This window comes from Sipha flava, unplaced genomic scaffold (assembly GCF_003268045.1).
Source record: "Sipha flava isolate LNK unplaced genomic scaffold, YSA_version1 37_pilon_pilon, whole genome shotgun sequence".
Classification (NCBI taxonomy): domain Eukaryota; kingdom Metazoa; phylum Arthropoda; class Insecta; order Hemiptera; family Aphididae; genus Sipha; species Sipha flava.
Window position 1 is genome coordinate 1,431,805 of NW_020273087.1, and position 25,340 is coordinate 1,457,144.

Consider the following 25,340-nt stretch of genomic DNA (forward strand, 5'->3'; position numbering starts at 1 on the left):
TTATAGAATTATTTTTTTTTTTTTTTTATATATAAAATATTTTATCACTTTCTTCATTATTATTTTTTTATTGTTAATTTATTGTTCATGGATAAAAAAATGGTAAAAAAAAATATGCATTACAAAAACTATTAATCATTTTATTGCTTCTTGTTATGTTGTAAAAATACAACATGTTTTGTGTTAATTAATAACAGTTTTATTTCACTTAATGCCTTTTTTTTTTTGGGTTTTAACAAGATACTTATGTCTTATATTGTTTTAATTCTATAATAAATGTTTTTAATACTCTTTTAGATTGAATTTATTATTTTAGTGTAAAAAATAAACAAGTTTTATTTGAGGAATAAAGCTCAACATTAAAGTATTATTAATATAAGTAAAACTGTTGAAATGTGTACAAAAACAAATTAATTCTCTATGGCCCACAAAATTTAGGCTGACCTACTCTCTTTTGTTTTTACACTTTCCGGAAGGGAAAAAAACAGAATGATATGCACAAATATTCGTGTTATATGTCTTCCAACCATGTGTTTATAACATGTTGTTTATGTCCTGATTTTGGTGAAGTGTTACTGTGACTATAGTATATTTTTGTATTCTTGAAAATAATTTTTTGCATGTCTGTGATCATAACATTCATCCAACATAAACGCGAACACGATTGTGTTATATCAAGTAGAAATGAAAAATTTATAACAACAACGCATCGGTTAAAATGTACATATGAGTAATACACGATGGTATACGTATTTTGATTATAAACAATCAATTGGAAAATGATGGACATGCCTAAGTTTTCATTATTTATTGTTCTTAAAGTTTAAGCATTACCGTGAAAAATTATTAATGAAATTGTAAACAAACAGGTGTACTCTGTAATAAGTTTACTCCAAAGGCGGAACTTCAGGATTGTCTATGAAATTTTTAACTACGTTTCTATTTGTCGGTTCATTAGTTATGTTCCAAAACTCCACTTGCCTTTTTTGGTCCAGTACTTCGTCCGTCAATTTGGACCCACTAAAACGAAACAACACAGTAAGTAGTTAAACATGGATGTTGATCCTTTTTGAGTACAAACTACTGTATACCGCACTTGGTTTTACATAGAAGAGGATTAAATTATTAAAGCTTAATCGAAAAATAATATCAATACGCGATGTGCTGTATGTCCCGTGTTTTTTCCCAGGACAGCGGTTCTCAAATTAAACAAAAAAATTTAATCGCGCTTCCCAGGAATAAATATAACAAATTTTTTCATTATTCCAATACAAGCGTATAAATAATTGTCACGCGCCTTACAGTTTGAGAACCGCTGCCTTTGACTGTTTTTAAATAAGTAATCGGTAACCATACCTTTCTTCGCGAACATCTTGATCCTTCACGCGTTGTTTTTTAACAGGACTGATAATTTGTTTTACCTGTAAAATAAATTGCACGCACAAATCAATCGGTGTATACCTATATATATATATATATACACGCATGGGCGTAGCTAGGATTTGAATCAGAGGGAAAGGGGGGGGCAAAATAAAACACATTTTTATTTTTACAAGTATATATATATTATAATTTTTACGTAATAACAATGTCAATCGTCTTGGATCTTCGTAAAATCTGCTTAGAATTTTCTGTTGCAGCTCCTCTTTTTTTTCATCAAGCAGTTTAAACTATTTTTAGACTTATATCTTATATAATTTTTGATTTTAATGTAAGACTTATACGTTTGGTATAAACAAATATAATTATGTTCGAGGCGCAGTGGGGGAGTGCCCCCCTGCCCCCCCCTTCGCTACGCCTATACACACGTATTTAGAAACGACTGCGCGTAACAAATAAAATATACAGTATATAGCGTACATCGCCAAGAGGTAACCTACTTTAGGCATGGTTATTTCCAATCGTTTTGAACCGATCAACCGTTTCGCACTGGATTCGTCCACTTTAACTTCTTCGTCCAGCACTAATTGCAGTATCTTTTTCCGCATAGTGACTCGCACGTACGTGGGTTGTACATCTACGTCTAACTCTTCGGTGTCCATGAATCTAAAACGAAAACGACGACGTCCATAGGCGGATATTTGGTCACATCCGTGGGGGTTTAAAATTTTTGTCTTATCCATTAGCATAAACAGACATTTTTAGACACTTCAACCAACCAACTAGTAGCTACTCCTACTTAATTCTAGTTGAGGCACAAAATATATAGGTACAGATAATAGGAATATAAAAATAGAAAATAGCTACTAATTTTTTTTTTAATTTGATTTGTATAAATCTATTCCTTTACACACTACAAAATATGGTTTTCCTCAATAACTATGGTCAGTAAGTGGACGTATCCGAGTTGGATCCCAGATAATATGATAAATACATTTAATAATTTAGAAGTTGTTTCCGCAAAAAGTGATCAGACTATAGGTGTTATATGACGTTTGGCACCTACGACACTACGTAACCGTTTTATTTCATATCGACATATGGTTGCACTATTTGTAGCCTTTGTGTGCGAAATATGTACGTCGCCGAGTGGGTAAGATGGAATTGCACTTGGATTAAAAAAATATAGCAATAGTCAAACTGCACGAGGTCCACGAAAAATTTGAAAAACATACTTGATTTTAAAGTATCATTTATATCCAATGGTTTTTGAAGAAGAAAAATCTACAGATATTGTATTTTTAAAGGCTAATTGTTCGAATCAAAATATATTAGAAAATCGTATCTTTTAAGTAATTTTTATTCTATTTTTTTTTTTTTTAATTGAGACCATTTGCTACACCTGCCGTCTCACAGGTAACACAGCACTCTTCGAGAGGATTGGACTGTTGTAACCTTGATACTGTTGCAGGTAGGCTAGTTTTTTGCATGAAAACCTAAAACAGCTTGACTAAATGATCACTAATCGTCCTAATATATTCCGATTAATCGTTGAATTACAATATCTTTAGATTTATTTTAAAGGTGAATATATCATATTTTATACCAAAAGGCAGTTTTACTAATTAAATAACTATAAGAAATTCAATCCAACAATTTTTATTAAAATATGTTGTCTTATGTAGCTGAAATTCGTTATAGTTTCATCACGCTACTACAGGAGTACAAATCCTCAGTATCTTTCTGGTGTTCTCCCCCCCGGTTTTCTCCACCCCCCCCCCCCCCCGCTCTTATAAAGCCTTGTTAGGACCACTACATTTTAATCACAGAAATATTCGCAAATATGCTAAAATTATTATTAAAAAAAAAGGCCATTACTTATAGACCTCAACGGTCAGTATATATCTGTTCTGTTCATCGTCCAGTTTGTATGGCACTTTTGCTTGGTTCAAGTTATACGGACGACCGGTGTCGGTAAACAGTTTGGGCGTCCACGTTTCTTTTTTTGGCGTTTTTTTCGCTTCATCTTGTTTGCGTTGAGCACGTCTACTGTGCATCGCCATTTCCACACGACACTCCGGAGTATTTTCACTAGGCTGATTCCAAAAACTAAACATTTCAAGAAACAGTTTACCTGTTATCAAATATATGAAAATTATTGTTTTTATGATAAACACTTAGACACGAGTAGTCGAATAGTTTGTGATTCTGGTAAACATTTACAACCACTTGTACACATTATTAATAAAATATTTAAATTCCGATAAGATTTTTTTAACCAAGAATTCAGTAATTATTTTCTTACTGTTTCTGTAATAATAAACTGAAAAAAAAGTAATTGATTCTATTTTGATTGTTGGTATTATATTTTTGAAAGCGTTTCTATTATTAATACTTTTTAGAAATAGATTATAGTAATGTGTTAAATACTATAAATTAAAATAATTTATACAAACATATAATTTTTAATATGCTTACTCTTCATCTGATTTATCATCATAAGGTTCATCAGTTTCCAAAATGTTTTCTGTAATTTTTAAAGATTTCGAAGAATTTTTTTTTTCCCTTTTCGATTCTATAATATAAATATTAAAATTAAAATCTAATGTCTTATTTGCAAGTATTGATACAGTGATATTAAAACATTTACTTTCGTATGCATTTTGTTGAACGATAATTTTACGTTTGACAGTGGACAACTGTTGTTTGGCAACTAATTTATCACGATGAGTCACTTCTACTCCGTCAAGTACATTAATCTGAGGTAAAGTACCAATAACAAATTCACGATATCCATCATAATCAGTACAAGGATTCCCAGTAAGAAATCTAAACATTTAGAAAACAACATATTAAGGTATATATAGGTTGAAATAAAAAGTAAGATAAATAACCCAATTATTAATTCATACAGTTATATAACATTGTTGAATCTAATTTTCTATATGCATTATGTATACTTATATATTAATTTCAGCAGTTATATGAACAAAAAATTATTTTTATAAAACAGTTATAATTGTATTTTGGCTGTTGTTAATGCTTTGCAGGACACCAGTGACGTATACAGACAATATTTTCGGGAGGGGCTACTATGGACAGAGTTAAATTACCACTGCTATCTAAGAATTAATAACAAGACACAGTAGGTACTTATCTACATTTAATTTGCAAAATGTCTCAAAACTATTTGACGTAGGTCACAAATTCTAAATAAGCATAAAGCACCATTAAAATATAACAAACGTTTAAAATTATTTTTAAGTTTTTTAAAACATTTTGGAGGGCTGTAGTCCACTAGCCCCCCCCCCCCCTATCAGTGGCATATCCAGGATTCATTTAACGGAGGTCATAGACGCACATTGTGTGTGAATTCAGGGGGTGCTGGAATAATTTAAAATACACAGATCCGTGGAGGGCTTTGCCCCCCACACTCCCCTAATACTATAATCAACTGCGTTGCCATAATTTTTAATTTTTATTAATGAATATTTAAAAGTAATTATATTATAAGTTATAATAATATGTTATTATTAATAATATATTAAACAAGAATTAATTTCCTGTTTGATGATGCAAATTTTTCCAATATAATTTTCCCATCTATTTTATTGGTAAGATCTCTCTCAATGCTAAGCGTAGATAGTTTAATAAATCTTTCTTGGCCTATATTAGTGCGTATCCAATTTTTAAATCCACGCATAGCTGAAAAAGAGCGTTCACACGTTGAAGAAGAAATTGGAATTGTCATTACCACTTGAACTAATTTATAAACATTTGGAAACCAACTTTTATTACATTGATTTTTCAAGTCTTCAAATTCAAAGTTGGCTGGTAGACTATTCTTTAAGACCAGCATTTCTACTGATAAACTAACTGTTGATATATTCAAAATAACCTGATATATCAAAAATATGAACTAGTATATAAAATGTAAATAGTAATGAATCATATCGTTTGTATGATTGGTAATAATATTTGTCATTCCGCATACAATTCTGCGTAGCCCACTGGTTAAATATTACTAAAAACTAAGTAATTATCAAAGTTATAAATAAAACATAACTTCGTAGCCAACCGTAAACCGTAGGTAATATAAAAATATAAAGTAAGATAATATGATTTTCCATAATATTTTGATTGCTGTTTATAGTTTAATAGTTAGACAAAAACTGAAACAGTAAAACGTGCAATTATACAATACTGTTTTAATCGTGTATTCGACAATTACATTATATATTATTGTTTATAGTGGAAAAAAAATGTCCAACCCAATAAACCACAATAATTTACAATTTATTGATGAAATACTGAAATAGGTAAATATTCTAGGAAATTGGAGGTGCTAAGCACCCCCGAGCACCTCCTTATGTGCGCCTTTGACGGGGGTGTTTTAAAATTTTTAGACTTATGGTAAGTGGGAAACTTTGCCCTCCTCCTATATTACATAAATAAATACCATGTACTCGTATTAATATAAATTATTATACTAATGAAAATGATTAAGACAGTGTATGTAAAATCGACAAGTTGTAAACAAGGTTTATTCAAATTATACTGTAAGTTAGTAATTTGATAAAATACCATAGAATATGGTCGATGGGGGGTATTCTAACACCCATATCACCCCTCCTAAAAACGCCCTTACCCCCTTTATACGCCACTGCAGGACACTGCATTATTTCATAATTTTATATATTATTTTATTTAACGGAAATATTCTTCGTTAACATAGACTTTAAACGAAGTAGGCTTGAGAAATAAGAACCTTTAAAATGTACTTACTTGAATAGTAAGGTACTTAAATAAAAATAAAACATTTTACAGAAAATAAACTCTTCGATTTAACTTCTGATGTTTACTAGGTAAATACTTTGCTTATTTATATAATATTTTTTATTTTTACAATAAGTATACATATTATGTGTAGAGCTCGGTATAACTACGTCATAATGTCGTATTTATTAGGTACACTTCGATATTTATGGTGTCGGGTCTAGGAAATTTTACGCCCAGAGTTAATAAAAATACATCGCTCTTATATACATAGGTGGAAGTACGGAATATGTTTATGACTTTTTTTTTATTTTTCATAAACTTAAGATCACTCTTAAACAAACAGTACATGAGGGCAAACATACCCACTACCCCCCCTAAATCCGGCGTAACCTATATATTAGGAATTGGAATTTAAACGAATAGATACCTACTAAATGTACAATCATTAAATAGCTTCAATCAATAACCTGGTTTGTTTTGAATACAAGATAAATAAATAAATTATTTATAATTAGCCGTTCAAACATAAATATATTGAAAATATGTATCATACAGAATAAATATATAATTACTATGTGTAGGCCTACTAATAGTTTATTGATAGATAGTCATGTTCATGTTTCTGTATTCCGAGGAGTGTGTTCTTATCTATTATAATTCATTGCAAGTTAAAAAAAGTTATGCACTGTATTAGTGTATTACTGTATCTACTGTATATACTGTATATATATTTGATTGATTCTAAATTTACTAAAATATAGTGTTATATTTGAAATTATCGACCATTAAATTGGACTCATGCTAATTATGCTAATACTACGTGAAATTATATAAGGTAAATTTCCTGAGATCATGCCGAGTTTAAAAATGGAGCATATGCTTAAAAACAAAAATACAGGTTATTACATATAACATACATATACAAGTTATTACCGTTACGCGAATAATAGTATATTTAAAATGTGCAAATGAAGACAAAGAATAAAAAAAAACAAATGGAATACTTTAAAAGTATACAAAAATATAAATAGTCATGTTGAATATAGAATGTCAAATACTTAATTTCATTCAGAATTTAATTTTTTCTTACATTAGCCTATTTAATAATGGTAGTTGTATGATAGCTAATTAACCATAAGCGCAATTTTGGGGGCCTAGTCCCTGTATTTTTTTTTTTAATAATTAATCCATAACCTAATAAATAACTAATATAATATTAAAATAATAAACTAGGTAATAAAAAAATAAATAATTATGGGATATTGTAGCCAACTCAATTATCAGAATACCAATATGATAATAAATAAATAAGTATTATATTTGTATTGCACGACTGGTTAGTATTATTAATATTAATAAAACAAAAATAATATTGACCAGTCATGCGTTACAAATTTAATAATACTCCAGGCTTAGTATTTAATTATTTCTATATTATTTTATGAGAATTAACCATTTACTAATTTTTGTTTTATTTAATTACTTAATTAGATAATAAATAATTAATTTCTATGGATAATTGTTGAGTTGTTTACAGTAATATAATTTGGGAGAGAGGGACTGGCAGAATAGGAATTTTCCGTCCCTTTTGCCATTAGTGAACCTGATATGGGCTGGTGTTGGGATAGTTTTGGGTCGCAAGTTTGCAAACATAATTCATGTAATTTCTAAATAAAATTTAATCATGAAACTTGGCTTGTGCTAATAAGTAAATAATTTAAAATAATAGCTAACATGTTTTAATTTATGAAAACTAGAAGATACCCTGTTATTGCTTAGCATCTAAGTAACTCTTGTAACGCATAAATTACTAATAAACATTTAATAATTTATTATATATTTTGTTTTATTTTTTGTAAACTAATTTATGCCTATTTGGCATAAATAGGACATACATTGGGGTGCAATTTCCCTCAAACTACTTATATATATATATCTTCATATATTATCTAATAAGTAATATATTTATATATCCCTCTACATATGTATTTATAAGTAGTCATATAGTTATAGTCATTGCTGCCTCTCAAAAAAATGGGTTATATATGTCAATGATAGTAAGTATAAAATAATTTATGAAGACTATTTGTATTGGGATAAAAATTTAATTGTAATAAAATGTAATATAATTGTTAGCGAGCCGTTTTTTTCTTTAGTTTTATATTTTATATGGGCTGGTCAAAATGTTTGCTTCCCTCTCTCAAAAACTGAAATTGTTGTTTATTGTACTTCATATAACAAGTAGGTATTTGGTTTTTGTTGTTGAGTATCAAATGTAATGTTCATGTGTTAATAATATCACAACCATAAAAATGACTAATGGTGCGGGGGTGCAACCCCTGCAAGTCTGTTCTACTTCTATAATTTAAGCTCTTGTTAATAATTGTTCAAATTACGCTTATATAATTAACACCAACAGAATAACTCAGAATATAATTTAACATACAAAATATGTGGCACTATGTCCCTAGTAATAATTGAATGCTATCCAGTGATGGGTGATCGTGTTCATAAATTGAAGGCTGGGCAGGAATAACGTGCTATGTAACTACATTTCGGAATTCATTGTTTTTGCAGAATACCGTTCTATGAAGAAAATTATTTATAAATATTTTTTTTTTGAGTATTATGTTATTTATCTTATTCTTATCACACATAACCATGAATTATAAACACCATAAGTGTATACATGTAAATACTCAATGGTTAAGATAACCATAAGGGCACATGGGGCACGACCCCAAGATCCTAGAACTAATAGGGTTCCCGACCGACGGAAGCTCCAAAAAATGTAATTTACAATTGCATAAAATATTGGTTTAACCTATCTTAACTAATTATTTCTACTGTCAGACTTAAATAAAACTCAAAACAAAATGTAAACGCTATAAATATAACGATTATTTCTACAGCGATAAATTTGATTAATAACAATTTATCGACGTACAGTGACAGGCGGCTACAATGTTTAACTTTTTCAGACAGGAGTCAATTTTCCCTCTATGTTCTTCCGGTAGACAATTTTATTGGTATCAACCATTCAAAATTACTTAAAATATGCTTTGGAATAACTTGAATTATAAGGTTGATACTAATACAAGTATTACCACATAGATTATAGACTATTTAATTGAAATCAACTCAACGACAATGTTCATTATTTAAATAATTAAGCTTGGGTGGATATATAAGTACATTTAATATACTAGGTACTTTTTGTTTTCAATTTAAGCTGTAGTATGTTCTTAATTTAAGGTGATTATTTTAAAAAAAAAATAGGCAAGTATTTAAAGAACCCAATTGAAATTGTTGTGCTCGGTAGGGGGTGAATGGAAGATAAAAGTTGTCAACACTATATTTTTAATGACATACCTATTGCCAGGTGTATATACGAGTATATAGATAGTAAGTTATTCTAGTGTTCTATACAATAATTATTTACGAATAGCAAGCATGCGATTTAATTTTGTCGCGTACCATACAATTACATTCCATAATTATGTCTAAAGTCGCGTTAATCGGTTCACTCTTGATGATTATTTTGGATGAATCATAGAAAGTGAAACATTAAAAATTAAAAATATCTGTTTACATGATTCACTATAGGTGATCACACTTTTCATTGTGTAATGAGTTATTATCATTATTTTTATATCATTATTTATTAGTGTATATTATTATTTTTTATTTTAATAATATTACAATATATATTATTATAGTCAATAGATGATAGTATTTAGTCAACTAAAATTGAGTCTAATGCAGTTGTAAGTGAAGAAACTGTAATTGTGTTCCACAGACATTTCCGATCTTTCATTAAACTTAATATTATTGGAGTATGATTATCTTTACATTTAAAAACCATTGTACTTATAAATTATATAAATTAATATAAATATTAAATTCTTAATATTTAATATAAAATATAAAATATAAAAATTTAAATATTTAATTCCAGTCACATATAAATATTGTTTTTAACGTTACGATTGACAAATGCTGTTGGGTAGGTATTTTTATTTTTTAATCACGCGTAATTTTGTTTTCAATAAATTATATATTTGATTCAAAATTATTTTAATAAGTAATTTTTATACATAAAATATGTATCAGTTTGTGTACACACTAGAGTCTACACGTAGGTACATTAATTTTAAACCGCTTCGCTTTTATCAATTCTTGATAGCAATGTCATTAGTGCACAAAACGGTGCTCAGCGCACGTCGTGGGTCTTCTAATTACTGGTAATGTATAAATTACTATATTTATCAAGGCCAATTATTATTAATTTCCCTATCTACATCGTCACCTTACCAACATCATTATGAATTCTAATAATTATAAATCTACGAGTCCAAATTATAAGAATAAAAAGACAGCAAATAAAACGATACCATGGTTAATAATACCAAAATCATTATTAAATCAAATGGGAACTAACTCCCCCTCAGATCTCTCAGGAAATGAAAACGACTGGCAAACAGACCCACCTGAGTCAACCGAACACATTCCAAATCGCAACCTCTCCACTTTAGAAAAAATACACAAATATTTTTATCTCCTCAAATCGTTTCTCTTCTATAGTTCTTCCTGATGATGATTCACAAAGAGTTACAGATATTAATGTCGCGGTGGTCTGCATTCAGCAAATTACAAAGGTTACTCAGTTCATAAAGACCACAACAAAACACGTTAACTCCAATCATCAAACCCTGGCGTAAATATACCTCAAATTTCCAAGAGCCACTCATTTCACCCAATCTCCAAAAATCAAACCGAGCTGAATTCCCTCCTTACCACAAATCAATGTCGAACACACGAATAACCCGCATAAAAAAACCCCTCTCATTCAAACTGCCTCAAGTAATATACATAATCAACTTACCTCTATTATGAATGGATTTAAATTATTAATCAATCCAATAACATCACTTCAGTCATCGTTATAAATTATAAATACTAATAGCCATAGGCGTGCGCAGACTTTGACCGCAGGGGGGGCCTCTTAAAAAAAGTAAACCAAAGATTCTTGTACTAAAGACTACTAGTATTATTAAATATTTTAAATTTTATAAATTATTTATTTAATTCAATATGCAGTTATAAAAATAAATACTATTTAAACTTACACAATTTACATCTAAAAAATCCTTATTTACATAATATGTAAATAATATTATTATTATACTATTTACAACTTCATCCTTCTATCCACGGGAGTAAGATTTTTGAATGTATCAATTAAATCTTAAATTTTTATATTATATGCAAGTTCTGATTAGTCTGATTAATAACTAATAACTTTATTACATTTATTCGCAGATATCAATTCTATACTATAAGATTAAAACTAGCTTTACTTTATTCATGTAAAATGTAAAAATGTTCGCTATCTTGTATAGTATAGTTAAACATTTATTAAAGAAAAAGCCAGAGTTCACAGGGGGAGCCGCGGCCCATTTGGCCATCCCCATGTGCACGCCTATGCTAATAGCCGTAAATAAATTATCCTCTCCAACCATTATCCTATGGAATGCTAACGGAATCTTCAATTTTACAAATTAATTTCAAATCGTCCTAAAAGAAAAATATGTAGCTATCTCATTACCGAAATGCATCTCACCACCAACTCAAAATTTAAAATATTCAGTTACCTAATGTTATATAAAAACTTACTTTAACCTAAATGGTCCTATGGAACTCTTGGGGTTCAGTCAAACCATCTAACACCAGAACCATCCAAGCTTTTCAAGCCATCTTCTTACACTTGACTGTCAACGCCCCTGGGTACATTATCAATGTCAGTCTCCACAATGAGCTGAAAATCGCTACTATCAATCAAACAGCTGCTATATTTTACATTCGCCTCCACTCTAAAATGCATTTTGGCCATGACCGATCACCCCAGTAACATTATCGCTCACAAGCCAGGATTAAGGGTGGAGGGCAGAGAGGGCCATAACCCCAGGCACACAACGAATATCAAACAATAGTGGGCACCTGGGAGATAGTAGGTTTCTTTTAGTTTTTTTTTAACTATTTTTTTAACTCGTATAAAAAACAAGTATAGAAGGAGCAGTTATCAAGACAATTTAAATAATTTTGTGATTTTGTGTTCAGAAAGTGATGTTTTGGAGGTAATTAATACCTATAGTATAATTAAAGGGTTTGCTCTTCCCAAAAAGCAATAAAAAATTATCTATACAAATAATATATTTTGTACTTAAAAAAGCAAGAAATAAATTTATAAATTAGAATATAAATTTTTTTTTATCTCTGAAATATATTAATGTGTGGGTCACCAATATTTTGATTATGGTTGTGGGCCCCTAAAATTGTTTGGTCCCGGAGGCCAAATTATCATAATACGGGTTTGATTGCTCAATTCTATTCCAACCATCTTCCAGTATACCTACCAAATAAGACGCCACAATCGCAAATGACCTAGAGATCTACTATCTATCTATCTTTGAAGCTTACATTTTAAGCAAATCACTCAAGTTCAGGCATTTCAAATGTGAAGTGTCTTCAAGTCTTTCGCCGTTTTTTTTAACTATACAGCTAAATATTTTACTTATTTTGCACCCTAGTACAGATTGTAAATAAATTATCATAATAAACGATAAAAAAAAAAAAAATTATAAGTGTAAATATGCGTTGCCTCTATGCAGTTATACTTTTTGTTAGAAAAGTACTGAAACAATGATTATTATTAATTGGTATCTATATATAATCCACGCTCATTCCACATTGGTCCATTTAATCAACTTCTTGGTTGACAATATTGGCATTTAATACTAATGAATACCATTTAAAAATAATTAATTTAAAATTAAATTGCATATGTTAAAAATTTAAATGACTTGCTATGCGTATATGCGTATATTATACAGAAGGTTGAATATACGAGTATATGTCTACCTACACAGTAATTAATAAATATCAATTAGTTTGGTATTTTTATCCAAAAAAGTTGTAGTTTTCCTGTATTGTAATTACTATAATCAATCATTAGATTATTAAATAGTCACTTACAACGTTGTTAAATGTATATTGTGTTTCAACGATTCGATACTTGTGAGTTCTCCAATAAAATTCATGGTTAAATCTAATTTGTTCAAAGATTCACAACGGTCCAAATTTTCTATTTTTTCAATGCAATTTAATGCCAAATTCAAATATTCCAACTGTTTTAATTTGTTCAAGTTTTCTGAAATTAAATATACATATAATACATATATAAATATTTGAAAATTACAAATGCAATATTTTACCAATCAGTAATTAAATACAAAATTATAAGAATTTTTTTTTTTAAGTCATTCGTGATACTAACCTATATTATAGATCGTATATATTAAATCTGTGTCTATAATAAATATTATAACTTTAACAACTAAATGTGACCGGTAGTAATTGGTACATAGGTTTCCTTTTTTATTGTCACAATTAGAGATGTTCCGAGTACCCAACAATTATTCGATATAATAATTATGACTCGGCCTTTAGCCGGTATTTGGTATAATATTGACATTTTTACTCCGCTAATATTCAGTACCCGGCTTATTATCAATTTTTTATACCAGGAACATATATATTTACAATGTCTTATTATATTATATTTTTCTAGTCAGAACGATACAACGAAAAAAATAATTTTAATAAAAAATATTTTTTTTTTATTTTTACAAAAGAAAAAATATCTGCGTAAAGAAAACAGAACAGTTAAAACGGATTACTATTACACAGAAATAATGACTTATGAAAAATAATTTTTTTTAATGCTGATCTTGTGGTATTAAAACACATTAGGTTTGTATATCCATGTTGATACATCGTTCGCCCTAAATCAAATACAAAATAGTAATTTTTATAAATAGAAAGATGTAACAAATTTATTTTTTTATTTTTTTGAGCACCCCCTGTTAAAATTATCTAAATCAGCGCCTGACTACCCGTATTGTAGCCTCTATTTTTCATAAAAATTCATTCTACTCATTTTTTAACGTACAATAATATGATACAAATCTCCTCTCTAACCACTCACCCCACTTCCTTATGATTTTAATTTTTAGTACAATGTCTATGTGTCGGTATAATTTTTTTACCAATTTATTCGATTGAAGAAAAAATAACTTACCTTTAAAAATAATTAGGTAGGTTGGTAATGCAACTTTTGCGTTCATTAACTATAATGTGAACACTATAGATTAGGGTTACCATATTTAGCTAGGGTATCGTCGAGACGTTCTTCTAATTCTAGGATGGAATGTATAAAAATACTCAATTTTCTAATAAAAATTATAATTCTTTTTTTTTTAGATTTATTTATTTAGGTTTCACTAAATAAAAAGTATTTTGAATTTATTACAGAATACAAGTAATACTTGTAAATAACCATATTTTTCAGAAGATTTTGCTTTTTTCGACAACTATTGGTTCCCTTTAACATATTTGTAAGACTCTGCGCAAGTCATGTTATAATTAACTTGAATCCATAATTTCTGGGAGCAGGTGATTTCTTTCATCAGTCATTAACGAAAACACTCTTACCCATCCATTAAGTTATAGAAGTTTAAAAACCTAATTTTTTATTTTCGATCAGATATTCATAAGTAATAAAACAAAATGTGCAAAATTTCCAATGAACCGTTTCAATCGGGATAGTCTTTTATTGGAACGTAGAGCTCAATACGGTGACAATCCCGATATATCGGGACGGATGACAACCCTATTATAGATGTTATCTATGAAATGGATTCAAAATAAAATCGTACAACTCGTTAAAATAGATATTAATTTATGTTATTAATAAAGTGCGTATTTGTATACATTTGCATATTTATTCTGGTTTATCATATGATATGCTAAGTGAGCACAAAATTTGTTTCATAACATAACAATTTAAAAAATGAAACTTTTTTAGAGCATATTTTTGCATATTTTGACATTTTTATATTTTAAGGGCTTATTTTATAATTTTAATAGCATATTTTATATTTAAGCGCATATTTGGTTGTTTTTTATATTTTTTAAAATTTTTTGAAACGTATAGTATAAGAAAAAAATATTATATTTTTATAGTTTCCATCAATATCAAAATAAATTAATAGGTATATACTTGTAGGCAGTGGCGTACATACGGGGAGGGTTTCCGGGTTCAAACCCCCCCCCAGGGCCAAAAAAAAAAAAGAAAATTGTTTTATTATTGATGACGTGTAATATATTCGTAATTTCATTATTACGCTTTGAACTTAAAATATACAACTATACAAATATTATGATAATTAAATAATTATATTGATAGGTGTTTAGAAAGTTTTGTTAACTATGCTGTTTTTATATTCCAATAGCTATTAATTTACTGTAATGTAAAAGTAAGCTTTTAATTGGTAAAAAAGTTGTATAAAATAATAACTGTTTATAGCAGTTATTTATCTTATTTATCTGTACAACGAAAAAAAAAGATAATGATTATTTTTGTTAACCCCCCCCCCCCTCGAGCAAGATCGAATGTACGCCACTGCTTGTAGGTTTAAACGGTTTTCCCAAAAATAACCTTAGATCAATAATCGGGGAAATAAAATACATATGTATGTATACTAAGATAATAATATAAGATATAAGATTTTTTTGCTAATTTTTTTATTTTTCGTGCATATTTTAACATTTTAGTGCATATATTTATGCATATTTAGGGGTTTTTTAGTGCACATTTGGTTGGTTTTTAATGCACAAAATCCACGCTCTAGTTATTAATCTATTTATTATTATTATTTATTATTAATTAATAGTATGTTATCGACGACGTCGTTATTTCGGAGAAAAATAAATACCAGTACTAAAAATTAACTAGTGATAATATCAGGACAATGTTAATGATGTCGATGAACTTGTTAAATATTATGAATTATATCATATAGTAACTATATTGTAGTTCATTTTCAGTTATATTACTTGGATTAAGAAAAAGTTTTTAGCACCTGGTGCACTCGCACTCCCTATGCACGGTCCTGCCCATGAATTGATTGGATTATAATAATGTAAATTAATTCATACTAATCAGGAAATTCACATTTTATTTTTCTATACAATCAATCAATTAATTAATAATTTTAATTAAATTTTAGTTTTGCATTTATTTGGGCTGTGTACAGAATGCCATGTTTATGAATCATTGACTGCATTATTACATTATAAATATAACATACATTAGTTATGTAATAACTATTAAGTAGCACAATATTTCTACAAAAATTTCTGTTTAAAACCAAATGCCTTTTAAAATGTTTAAACGGAAAAAAACATAGGAGTTCAATTAATTGGCTACTCGATATCAAAATACGGAAATTATTGTTCTAAAAATATAAATTTAAGTTTTCTCACACTCAATTTATTTATTTTATAAATAGGCACACAAATATTATTTTATATTTTACTTCATAAATTCAAATGAATAATATTAATATCTATGACATTACAGTTAAATAAATTATAATGAACCTAAAAATAATTGATTATTAAACTCTGATAGTAATTTCTGTAAAGGATAAAAATATGATTTGAAGGTTAATATAAAAAAAAAAAACATATTTTAGAAAACAAATTTTATTTAAAAATACAATTAATATGTACAATCTCATTATTAAATTACAAAAAATATTTAACTGATCAAAATCAGTATTAATAATAAATAATTTATGGAAAAATAACATTAGTGCCCAAAAATAATATTTATTTTGTTTTGTTTAAGAAATTAATAATTAATTAGATTGAGGTGGACTAAAAGAACATACACAAAACATAATATTTCTTCTTGAAAAAAATAAATGTATAACTGGTGAATTTTTTGTACCAAATGCACGGAGTAAGTATTTATCATTGTCATTGATAATAATTTGATTATGAACATTCATGTCATCTAATGAAAGATCTTCCAACATTTTTGAATAATCCCAGAGCATTATTTTACAGTCATGAGAGCCAGATGCTAAAATAGTACTATCTCGGCTAAAGGTAAGGGTACGAATAGGTTCTTTATGTCCAGTAAGCATAGCTACTAAATGTCCATGGGCAATGTCCCATAAAAGTATATTACAATCATTACCAGCCGATGCTAAGACTCGCCCCTCGTTGGAAAAACATAATGTTAAAATTTCACCTTTATGACCAGTCATCAGTCGTACTTGTTCTCCAGTAACGCAATCCCATAAACGTATAGTTCTATCGCTTGATCCAGTAGCTATATAATTAGAATTAGGGTGAAATTGACAACAATCAACATCAGAAAAATGACCACTAAACAACCTTAATGACTGATAGTTATCTGTTGACCATAATCTTGCAGTACGATCTCTACTAGCAGTTGCAAAATAATAACCATGTAAACTGAACTTAACATCCCATACAGGATGATAACTTCCTTTATAAGCCACAACACAAGACCATAATAGTAAACTCCAAAGTCTAATTGTACAATCTTCAGAACATGACAATAGTAATGTTTTATCAGGACTAAATGAAACTTGGTATACAGCGCCAAAATGTCCAAGTAATGTACGAGTGGTTTCAGCTGATCTATCATCAAGTATTCTATGCATTACATCATCTGCTTCAAGATCAATGTCTAATAATTGATCAGCTGTTTTCATAGCACGTAATTTTTGAGGTACGAGGCTCCATACACGTATTCTGCTATTAGCTAAGCCTACTGCTAACATTGTTGCATCATCACTAATTGTTGCACAATTAACAGCATGAGAACAATTTAATAATGTATAACAACACACAGATGGTAATGTTTCAGGACTTAAGGCCACTCTTTTGGCAGAATCTAAAACTGCTTGAACCTTAATTTTTTTATCAATCTGAAAAATATAAAAATAAGTTAAAATGTTTAAACAGTAAATAATTTCTTAATTTTTTACAATTTTTTGAACTTAAGTACTACTATAAACATATGTAATAATTGTAAATATAATACAACAAATGTACGAGACCCATTATTTTTAATTGAAAATTGATAAATATATAGTTGAAGCAAAATTAAATAATAGTAAATTAAAAATATTCATTGATTTTATTAATTAAATTTATATATTGTAGACTAGATTTTTAGAAATTATAACAAAAAAACAATTGTTCTCAAAAATATATGTAAATATATTAGTTGCCCCAAAAAGATTTACTAATTTAAAGTGATGGAAGTAATGAAGTTTTATTTAAGTCTCTACTACTTAAATTTGGTAAACTTTTATAAAATATAAATAAGTTAATTTTATCAATATAACATAATTTTTTTCAGTATACTTTTATATTGAGATCATATATGGTACAGATTCTTATGAAATTATTTAGATAGGTTATAATTAAATATTATTTCTTTAAATAATGCTTCTTGGTTTCATTTGGAAACAAATATTTAAAAAGAAATATGTTAAATTGAGTTAATTGTTAAATTAATTAATTTACAATCTTCTTAGTCAATAATTTAAAATAACTTTGATAATAAGAAACGGACTTTAAAATTACCTCTCTTAACTGTGGCAATGTCATTCTGTCTATTGGTGGTGCATTGGGATCAATTTTAGTTTTTTTAGATAACAAAGGATTAGTTTTTGATTTTTTTTTTTTTGGTTTTTCACCCTCTTCTTCTTCATCTTCTTCCAAATTAACTGCAGCTGCTGCAGTTTGCAAGTCTGGTTCTTTCATTAATCCATAATATACTCTTAATTTGTTATCTTGTCGAGTTCCTTCACCAATCATTCCTCCAGCTACTGCATCTATTTGTTGTTTATTTCTAGCTAGTCCTTCATAGACATCAAAGAATAAATTTTCTTGAACAATATCCAATAAGACAGTTTGTTTTTTTTCTTTTAAATGTCGTTTTAAAAGAGATAATGTATCTCTTGACATTCGAACAACAAATTCATTTGATTTATAACTGCTTACTATTACATTATCATTTAATTCTTCTTTTTTAGTAATTATAGCCAAATTACGAATGTCGTTTTGATAATAAGATTCTTGTCCTGGAGCAAATTTTTTCATGAATTGAATTGCCTCTGCTTCATAACCATTACAAACAAGATCCAAGTACATGTGTATAAATACTGGATACAGAACACAGCCTAACTCATGTTTGTATATATCTAATGATGTCTCTACAAATTTTGATAAAGTTATATAAGCATTTTCATACACCGATGGATCTCCTTGAGACTTATATACATTTAAAGCATTATTAACATCAAGTTCCGACGTATTGTAAGCAGAATCTGTTAAATTTGCTTCTTTTTTCAATGTTTCAACAGTAGTATTTAAGTTATATTTTTTAAGAATCTTCAATGCAACGCACAGGTTGGTTTTTTTATCATCAGGTTCTTTGGGTGTTTCATCAATCACAGGTTTGATGTCTGGTTTGATATCTTCTTCCATTTTTTTAACAAATATTATCAGTTAATAATATAATTTATTTTAAACGAACTTAAAACTGTTAAATTTAACGATACTATAACGTAACTGGTTAAATTTGACTTATTGTAAAAATGTGTAAACAAAATATTTATTGATAACCATTCTATCGTGTTTGAGATATATACAGTGCTGTAGTATATGCAGCTCTATAATATTGTCTGATACAAGTTACAGGTAACACTGAAAAATGTATGTAACCAAATAATTTGGTTAACAATTGTATTAGTCGATAACAATTATAAAATTATAACTGATTACTTATAAAAATTTTAAAATATTCATAGACCTTATACTAAGATAATATTTAGTATAAAGTCTATGAAAATATTATATTCCATATCACAAACTAAGATTATAAAACATATTATAATATAATAATATCTTAGTCTGTGAATCAATCTTCTAAAGAATTTTTTATTTTGTATTAGGAATTAGTATTCGAATAAATAAGAATTAAAGTATTTAGAATACATATTCAAATACTTGAAAAAGTATTTAAATACTATTATTATACTTTTTTTCTGTTAATTTGGTCTGTTCACTACTTACTGTTACAACTACTTACAGTGGCAGCATGAGTGTGTCAAGAAAAAAATTATAAATAATAATAAATAATAAATAAATAAAAAAATAATAATAAGTAATTAGAATAACTATAATAAGTAATAACAACCAATAACAAATAAACCGAAATTCCCGCAATTCAACGAACAGTGTAATCATAAGTTATTTAAAATGTTGACGTATTATTGGAAACAGAATAGTATTGTAATATGTTCTGTCATTTGTTATTTTATAAATAATAATAGATTTAAACAAGACGAAAATCACATGCAAAACGGGTCTGCGGGATAAAACACAATGGTGTTTATAAATATAACCATATCACGAGCAAATTATGTTTCATTTAATTAAGCCGGTCCCACACGATTCGTGTACTTGAGCATTCGTAATCGTGTATGATCGCCGAGTATTTTGACTTGACGATCATGTCGCTCCTACATGACTCTTATATTCGCCGATTATCCGATCATCGAGTATTATTAATTGTCCTCACCAATCCTCCTAAACAACTCGGATTTTCATTTGACCATTCCATTTTTAATAAAATACGCATCAAAATTATACTACGAATAACTAATAAGTATTCTGATGAATTAAATTATTAAAATATTAATTTAATAAAAGTAATATAGTCACCGAAAATGCGTACACTAAATGTATTGCATATTAATATCATTATTATTATTATTATTATTATATTATATTAACTACCACGTTGCAAACTTCCAATAAACTAATTATAAAAACTAGTGAGTGGTACGAGTAGCGAACCAGGACTAAGAATCGTGTGAGAAACTCCACGATTACCAAATTATCCATAGACCTATTAACTTAATTAGTTAATAGGTCTATGAAATTATCAATACGCGATTATTTATAATTCCTTTGACTCGTGTCACATTTACCGGCAATCGATAGGAAACGCGCTCCGACTCGGTGAATAAAAATAATTGCCATACTTGACAATTAACATCTACATGACTCGTAAAAAAGCATTACGATTGACGAATATTCGCCAAGTACACGAGTTGTGTGGGACCGGCTTAAGATGGCTTTAAAATTTAACATTTTAATGCAAGTCTAAAATAAAAGATAAAAATTATCAATAATGTGTGAAATTGTAATCTTTTATGCTTTATAATAATTGATGCTATTATAATTTAGATGCTTATATTCTACTTTGTTGGATATCTATTAAAAATATTTCATAACTATAGTTGAATTTCCAATTATAATTATCGTAGGTAACAAGGGTGGATAAAGGGTTGGACTAGCTTTATAGCTCGGCCCGGGCAAAATAATTTCGAACGACCTCAATGGAACTTTATAAGTAGGTAGGTACCTGATCAAATTATTGTTTAGCTGAAAATGTATCTTCGTAACTCAAAAAACAATATTCACACAAGTACATCTGAATATTTTCAGATTTAATGTTATACCTTAAATAAATCTAGTTTACGCATAATGTATCTTATCTATAATATTGATATAATGACCTACCTATTAAGATAAATTTTATACCATAAAAAATGATTTGATTTAAATATGTTCATACATTTAATTTTAATTGAGTTAGAACAGTGGGGTCGGCAACTAATGTCTCTTTTATGCGGCCCACAGTAAATTTCAAAACTAGCAAATGTCATTGAATATCATATACATTTTTTATATTGTCTGGCTCTAGAACCATTTTTAATTTGTGAATGTGGCCCAAAGGTCCATTAAGATTGGAAACTAGTAACAGACTTGTTATTGACTAAACGTCAAAACTATTAAAATGTTTTTGAATAAAAATCTAATAAAAATTATTACTATCGAAAAAACAATTTCGTTAACGCATATCTTGCTTGACAATGTCTACCCATACCATGGTCTTAGAAAATTAATCTTCTAAGACCATAACCCATACCAACATTTTATTTTAATAATTGTTTGAACAAACGCGAACGGTACTTCGTATGATTAACATATTGTACAAATCTTTTGTATTCAAATTTCCTACAATTTTTCTATTTATAAATATTCTGATGATATTATTGTTATCAATTGCCCTATCGCGACATTAAAAATGTTAAATTTTCAAATTCTGAGTTACCTAATCCTGTGTCACCGCATCCATTAGTAATGTCATGTTACAAGACGATATTTTTTATTTTATTTTATGAATAGAAGATGACGCATTAAATTAAAAACAAGAAAATCTAAGTAATTTTATTTAACCAAAATTACAGCAGCCCACCGGGGCATGCCCCGGTGCCCCGGTGTCCTAGTCCAACCCTGAGTGGATCCAGCATCTATTTACGGTCGGAGCACTTTGTAGTAGAAATGTTAAGTATAGTTTGTGTAATTGGCGTATGTAGAAATTTCTTGAAGGAACCTAAGCAAAACTCCCAAAACATAAAATTACATTATTGTACTAAAATTCTTAAAATTTATTTTTATAATCTATTATTCAGTTCTACCATTGATTAGAAATACTTAGAAGATTATAAATACATTATATTTAGATTATTAATCAATGGTTCTAGTGAATATACTTTATTTCAATTTTTTTCCCCCAATGGTAGTGGTTCTCTCCAGCGAGAGGATGGAGCAGGGAGGGCTAGAGTCGTCGTCTCAGCCTGATATTCAAAATTATTTTATAATCTCATTCGTCGTAGCATAAAATCCAAATTTGAATATTTTTATTGTACTAAATTACCTATGTAAAAGTAGTGCTCGTATGTCTTGGCTAAACAAGTGTATGTAAAGGGGGTCTGGAATCGATACTCACTTACCTCAATGTCCCCCCCCTCTGGAGGTAAATAAATATAAAATTCTATAAAAATCAAATTCGTTAACAATTCTATTCACATTCCATTAAGAAATAATAAATTACATTAAAAATGGAGATCATATATTGCTTATTGTTACAAATAACTTACCTATATAAAGTTCTGATTATATTTTATTTCTTGTAAATCTTTCACAACAATCCTTAGGACTAAGTTTTTCGTTTAAAGGAAAAAGCGAATGAAGAACAAACATTTAATTTTTACATTTATACTCAACGTTGCTTATATTTTTTAGGAAGAATAATTTCAATTTTTTGACATTTAAAAATATATTTTGGTATTAAATGATTATAAGAAAACATATTGATGTATGGATGCATTTAATTATAAATTTATATGTATTATAGAATCAGTCGTTGTAATCAGTGACCCCCAGTAGAAAAAAAGTTTCTAAAGTCATAAAGATTTACTACGAAAATATAAAGAAAAAGAATATTAATTAATATCATGTAATTGTAAATAACTTCATTTATATTTATAACAATAATAGTAATAGAATAATATAATTATTAATTCATATCTTATATGTATTTTTATCTTATACATAAAATTCTCCGGTCACATTGTAATTGAACTCTTCCAAAACGATTTGACTGATGTCCATGAAATTTTTATTTGACGTTGAAAGATGCATGCCTTGCATGTAAAGTAAAAAATAAACGGCTGGTGTTTTTTAATTTTTATAGACCATCATCGTGTACAGGGCTCCATTCCTCTTTCAATCATAGACACCATCCCAATATACAATAGGTAAGTTATTTTTTATACTAAAAATACTAGAAATATAAGGCGAAACAACGTTTGCCGGATCATCTAGTAATATTATAAAAACACTTATTTTTTAGAAACATTTTAAGCACCCTCCCTCTACACATACACACACACAAAAAATATTTAAAAATACTCTAATTATCTGTAATTAATATTGTAATCATACATTATTTAACTTACCTATTTTGAATATCAAATTTGACTGTAAAAATAATATTTTTAAATTTTTGCACCAATTTTGTAAATTCTCTATTTTAGTAATATCTTCCTGGTGCAAAGATATTTCTTCTAAAGTACCAATTTCACCTTCATTATGTTCAGATCGTTTCCTTATAAGTTCAATAGAAACTAAAAAAAAAAGTTTTAATATAAATATTAATACGTACAAATATTGATTATTTTAGAATTTACTGATATTTTTGTATGTGGAGTTTACATACAAATCGATATGTCACACTACATATTTTGATCCTGGTGAATCGAGACTGAAAAACGCGCAACAAGTCCAAAATTGATATCACATATCGATTCACATGAGAAATTTGCAAGAAATCTCTTATAGGTTTTAATTTATAGATTCGAAATAATAGTCTAAAGATAATTAAATAAAACGCAAGTTTTGAAGATTTTAAAATAATTTAAAAAGATTTTTCATTTGGCCACTGAAGAGAGTAAACGTATACTAGTTTCCTCAACCATTTTAGAAACACTGTATACCGCATATATTATAAAAGGATTATATGTTTAGTTAAATTTGATACAAATAATAAAATTACCAATCAGCCTATCTTAAAAGAGGTCTGCGCACGCCTATGCGTTAAATTTGTTTAAAAATTAAGACATAATGTCTACTTAGATGTTAGATGACTGTAACATAATACAAGTACATAGCGTCTAGGGGCTAGATCCTAGGCGGAAACGAGTTATTTCTAAATATATTTGCAATGTTCGAATGACTGATAAACAGTGGGTGTTTTCCGCTGTAACATTAGGTTTTCACAAAATAATTTTAAATGCAAGTATCGTAAATCGTAAATAAGTATCTGTACCCAGGCACCGATAAACACTACAAGATGTCCATAGACTCTTGACCAGGGGTTACTAAACGGCGGACTACGAGCCTTAGGTTAACGTATTATTAGTAATAAGTCAGTAGTCTCTGGTTTCAGTACGAGGCCTTTGCAAACGTTGAACTTCGAATATTATCAAGTGTAAGTACAATAATAACAATTACGTGCTAGAATTTGTCAAAATCAAATTAACTACGATAACGTTCGTTTGTACTCACTAGTAGCCATGATTGTACTTTTTAAATTTTTAACTTTTTTTTCGTATTTGATCGGGTCATGAAAAACAGGAATGATCGAGGAAACTTCTTAAAATCTCTCGAACATATAACTCGTATGAATTATAGTAGTGTACAAGAGGCGTCTACGTGGCTATGTGTACGCTAAGCGATTTGGACGAATTTATAGTTCTCTGTCGTTGCTATGGAGCCTTTGATTATTGTACGTTTTTAATATTTTCGTCTGATGG

General features: G+C 28.3%; 2 protein-coding genes across 2 annotated transcripts; both read right to left on the reverse strand.

Annotated features, from left to right (window-relative positions):
* Positions 1-332: 332 nt before the first annotated feature.
* On the reverse strand, positions 333-25,330 carry LOC112688110 (protein tilB homolog). The gene is made up of 9 exons (XM_025561138.1): positions 25,093-25,330; positions 23,985-24,152; positions 13,195-13,369; positions 4,031-4,209; positions 3,859-3,955; positions 3,259-3,489; positions 1,881-2,046; positions 1,357-1,421; positions 333-1,020 (listed from the first exon to the last, which is right to left on the reverse strand). The coding sequence occupies exons 1-9, from the start codon at positions 25,100-25,102 to the stop codon at positions 888-890; spliced, it is 1,224 nt and encodes a 407-aa protein (XP_025416923.1). The 5' UTR covers positions 25,103-25,330; the 3' UTR covers positions 333-887.
* On the reverse strand, positions 16,881-19,715 carry LOC112688109 (transcription initiation factor TFIID subunit 5). Its single transcript, XM_025561137.1, has 2 exons — positions 18,691-19,715; positions 16,881-18,026 (listed from the first exon to the last, which is right to left on the reverse strand). Exons 1-2 carry the CDS (start codon positions 19,594-19,596, stop codon positions 16,923-16,925), a joined length of 2,010 nt encoding a protein of 669 aa, XP_025416922.1. The 5' UTR covers positions 19,597-19,715; the 3' UTR covers positions 16,881-16,922.
* Positions 25,331-25,340: the final 10 nt, after the last annotated feature.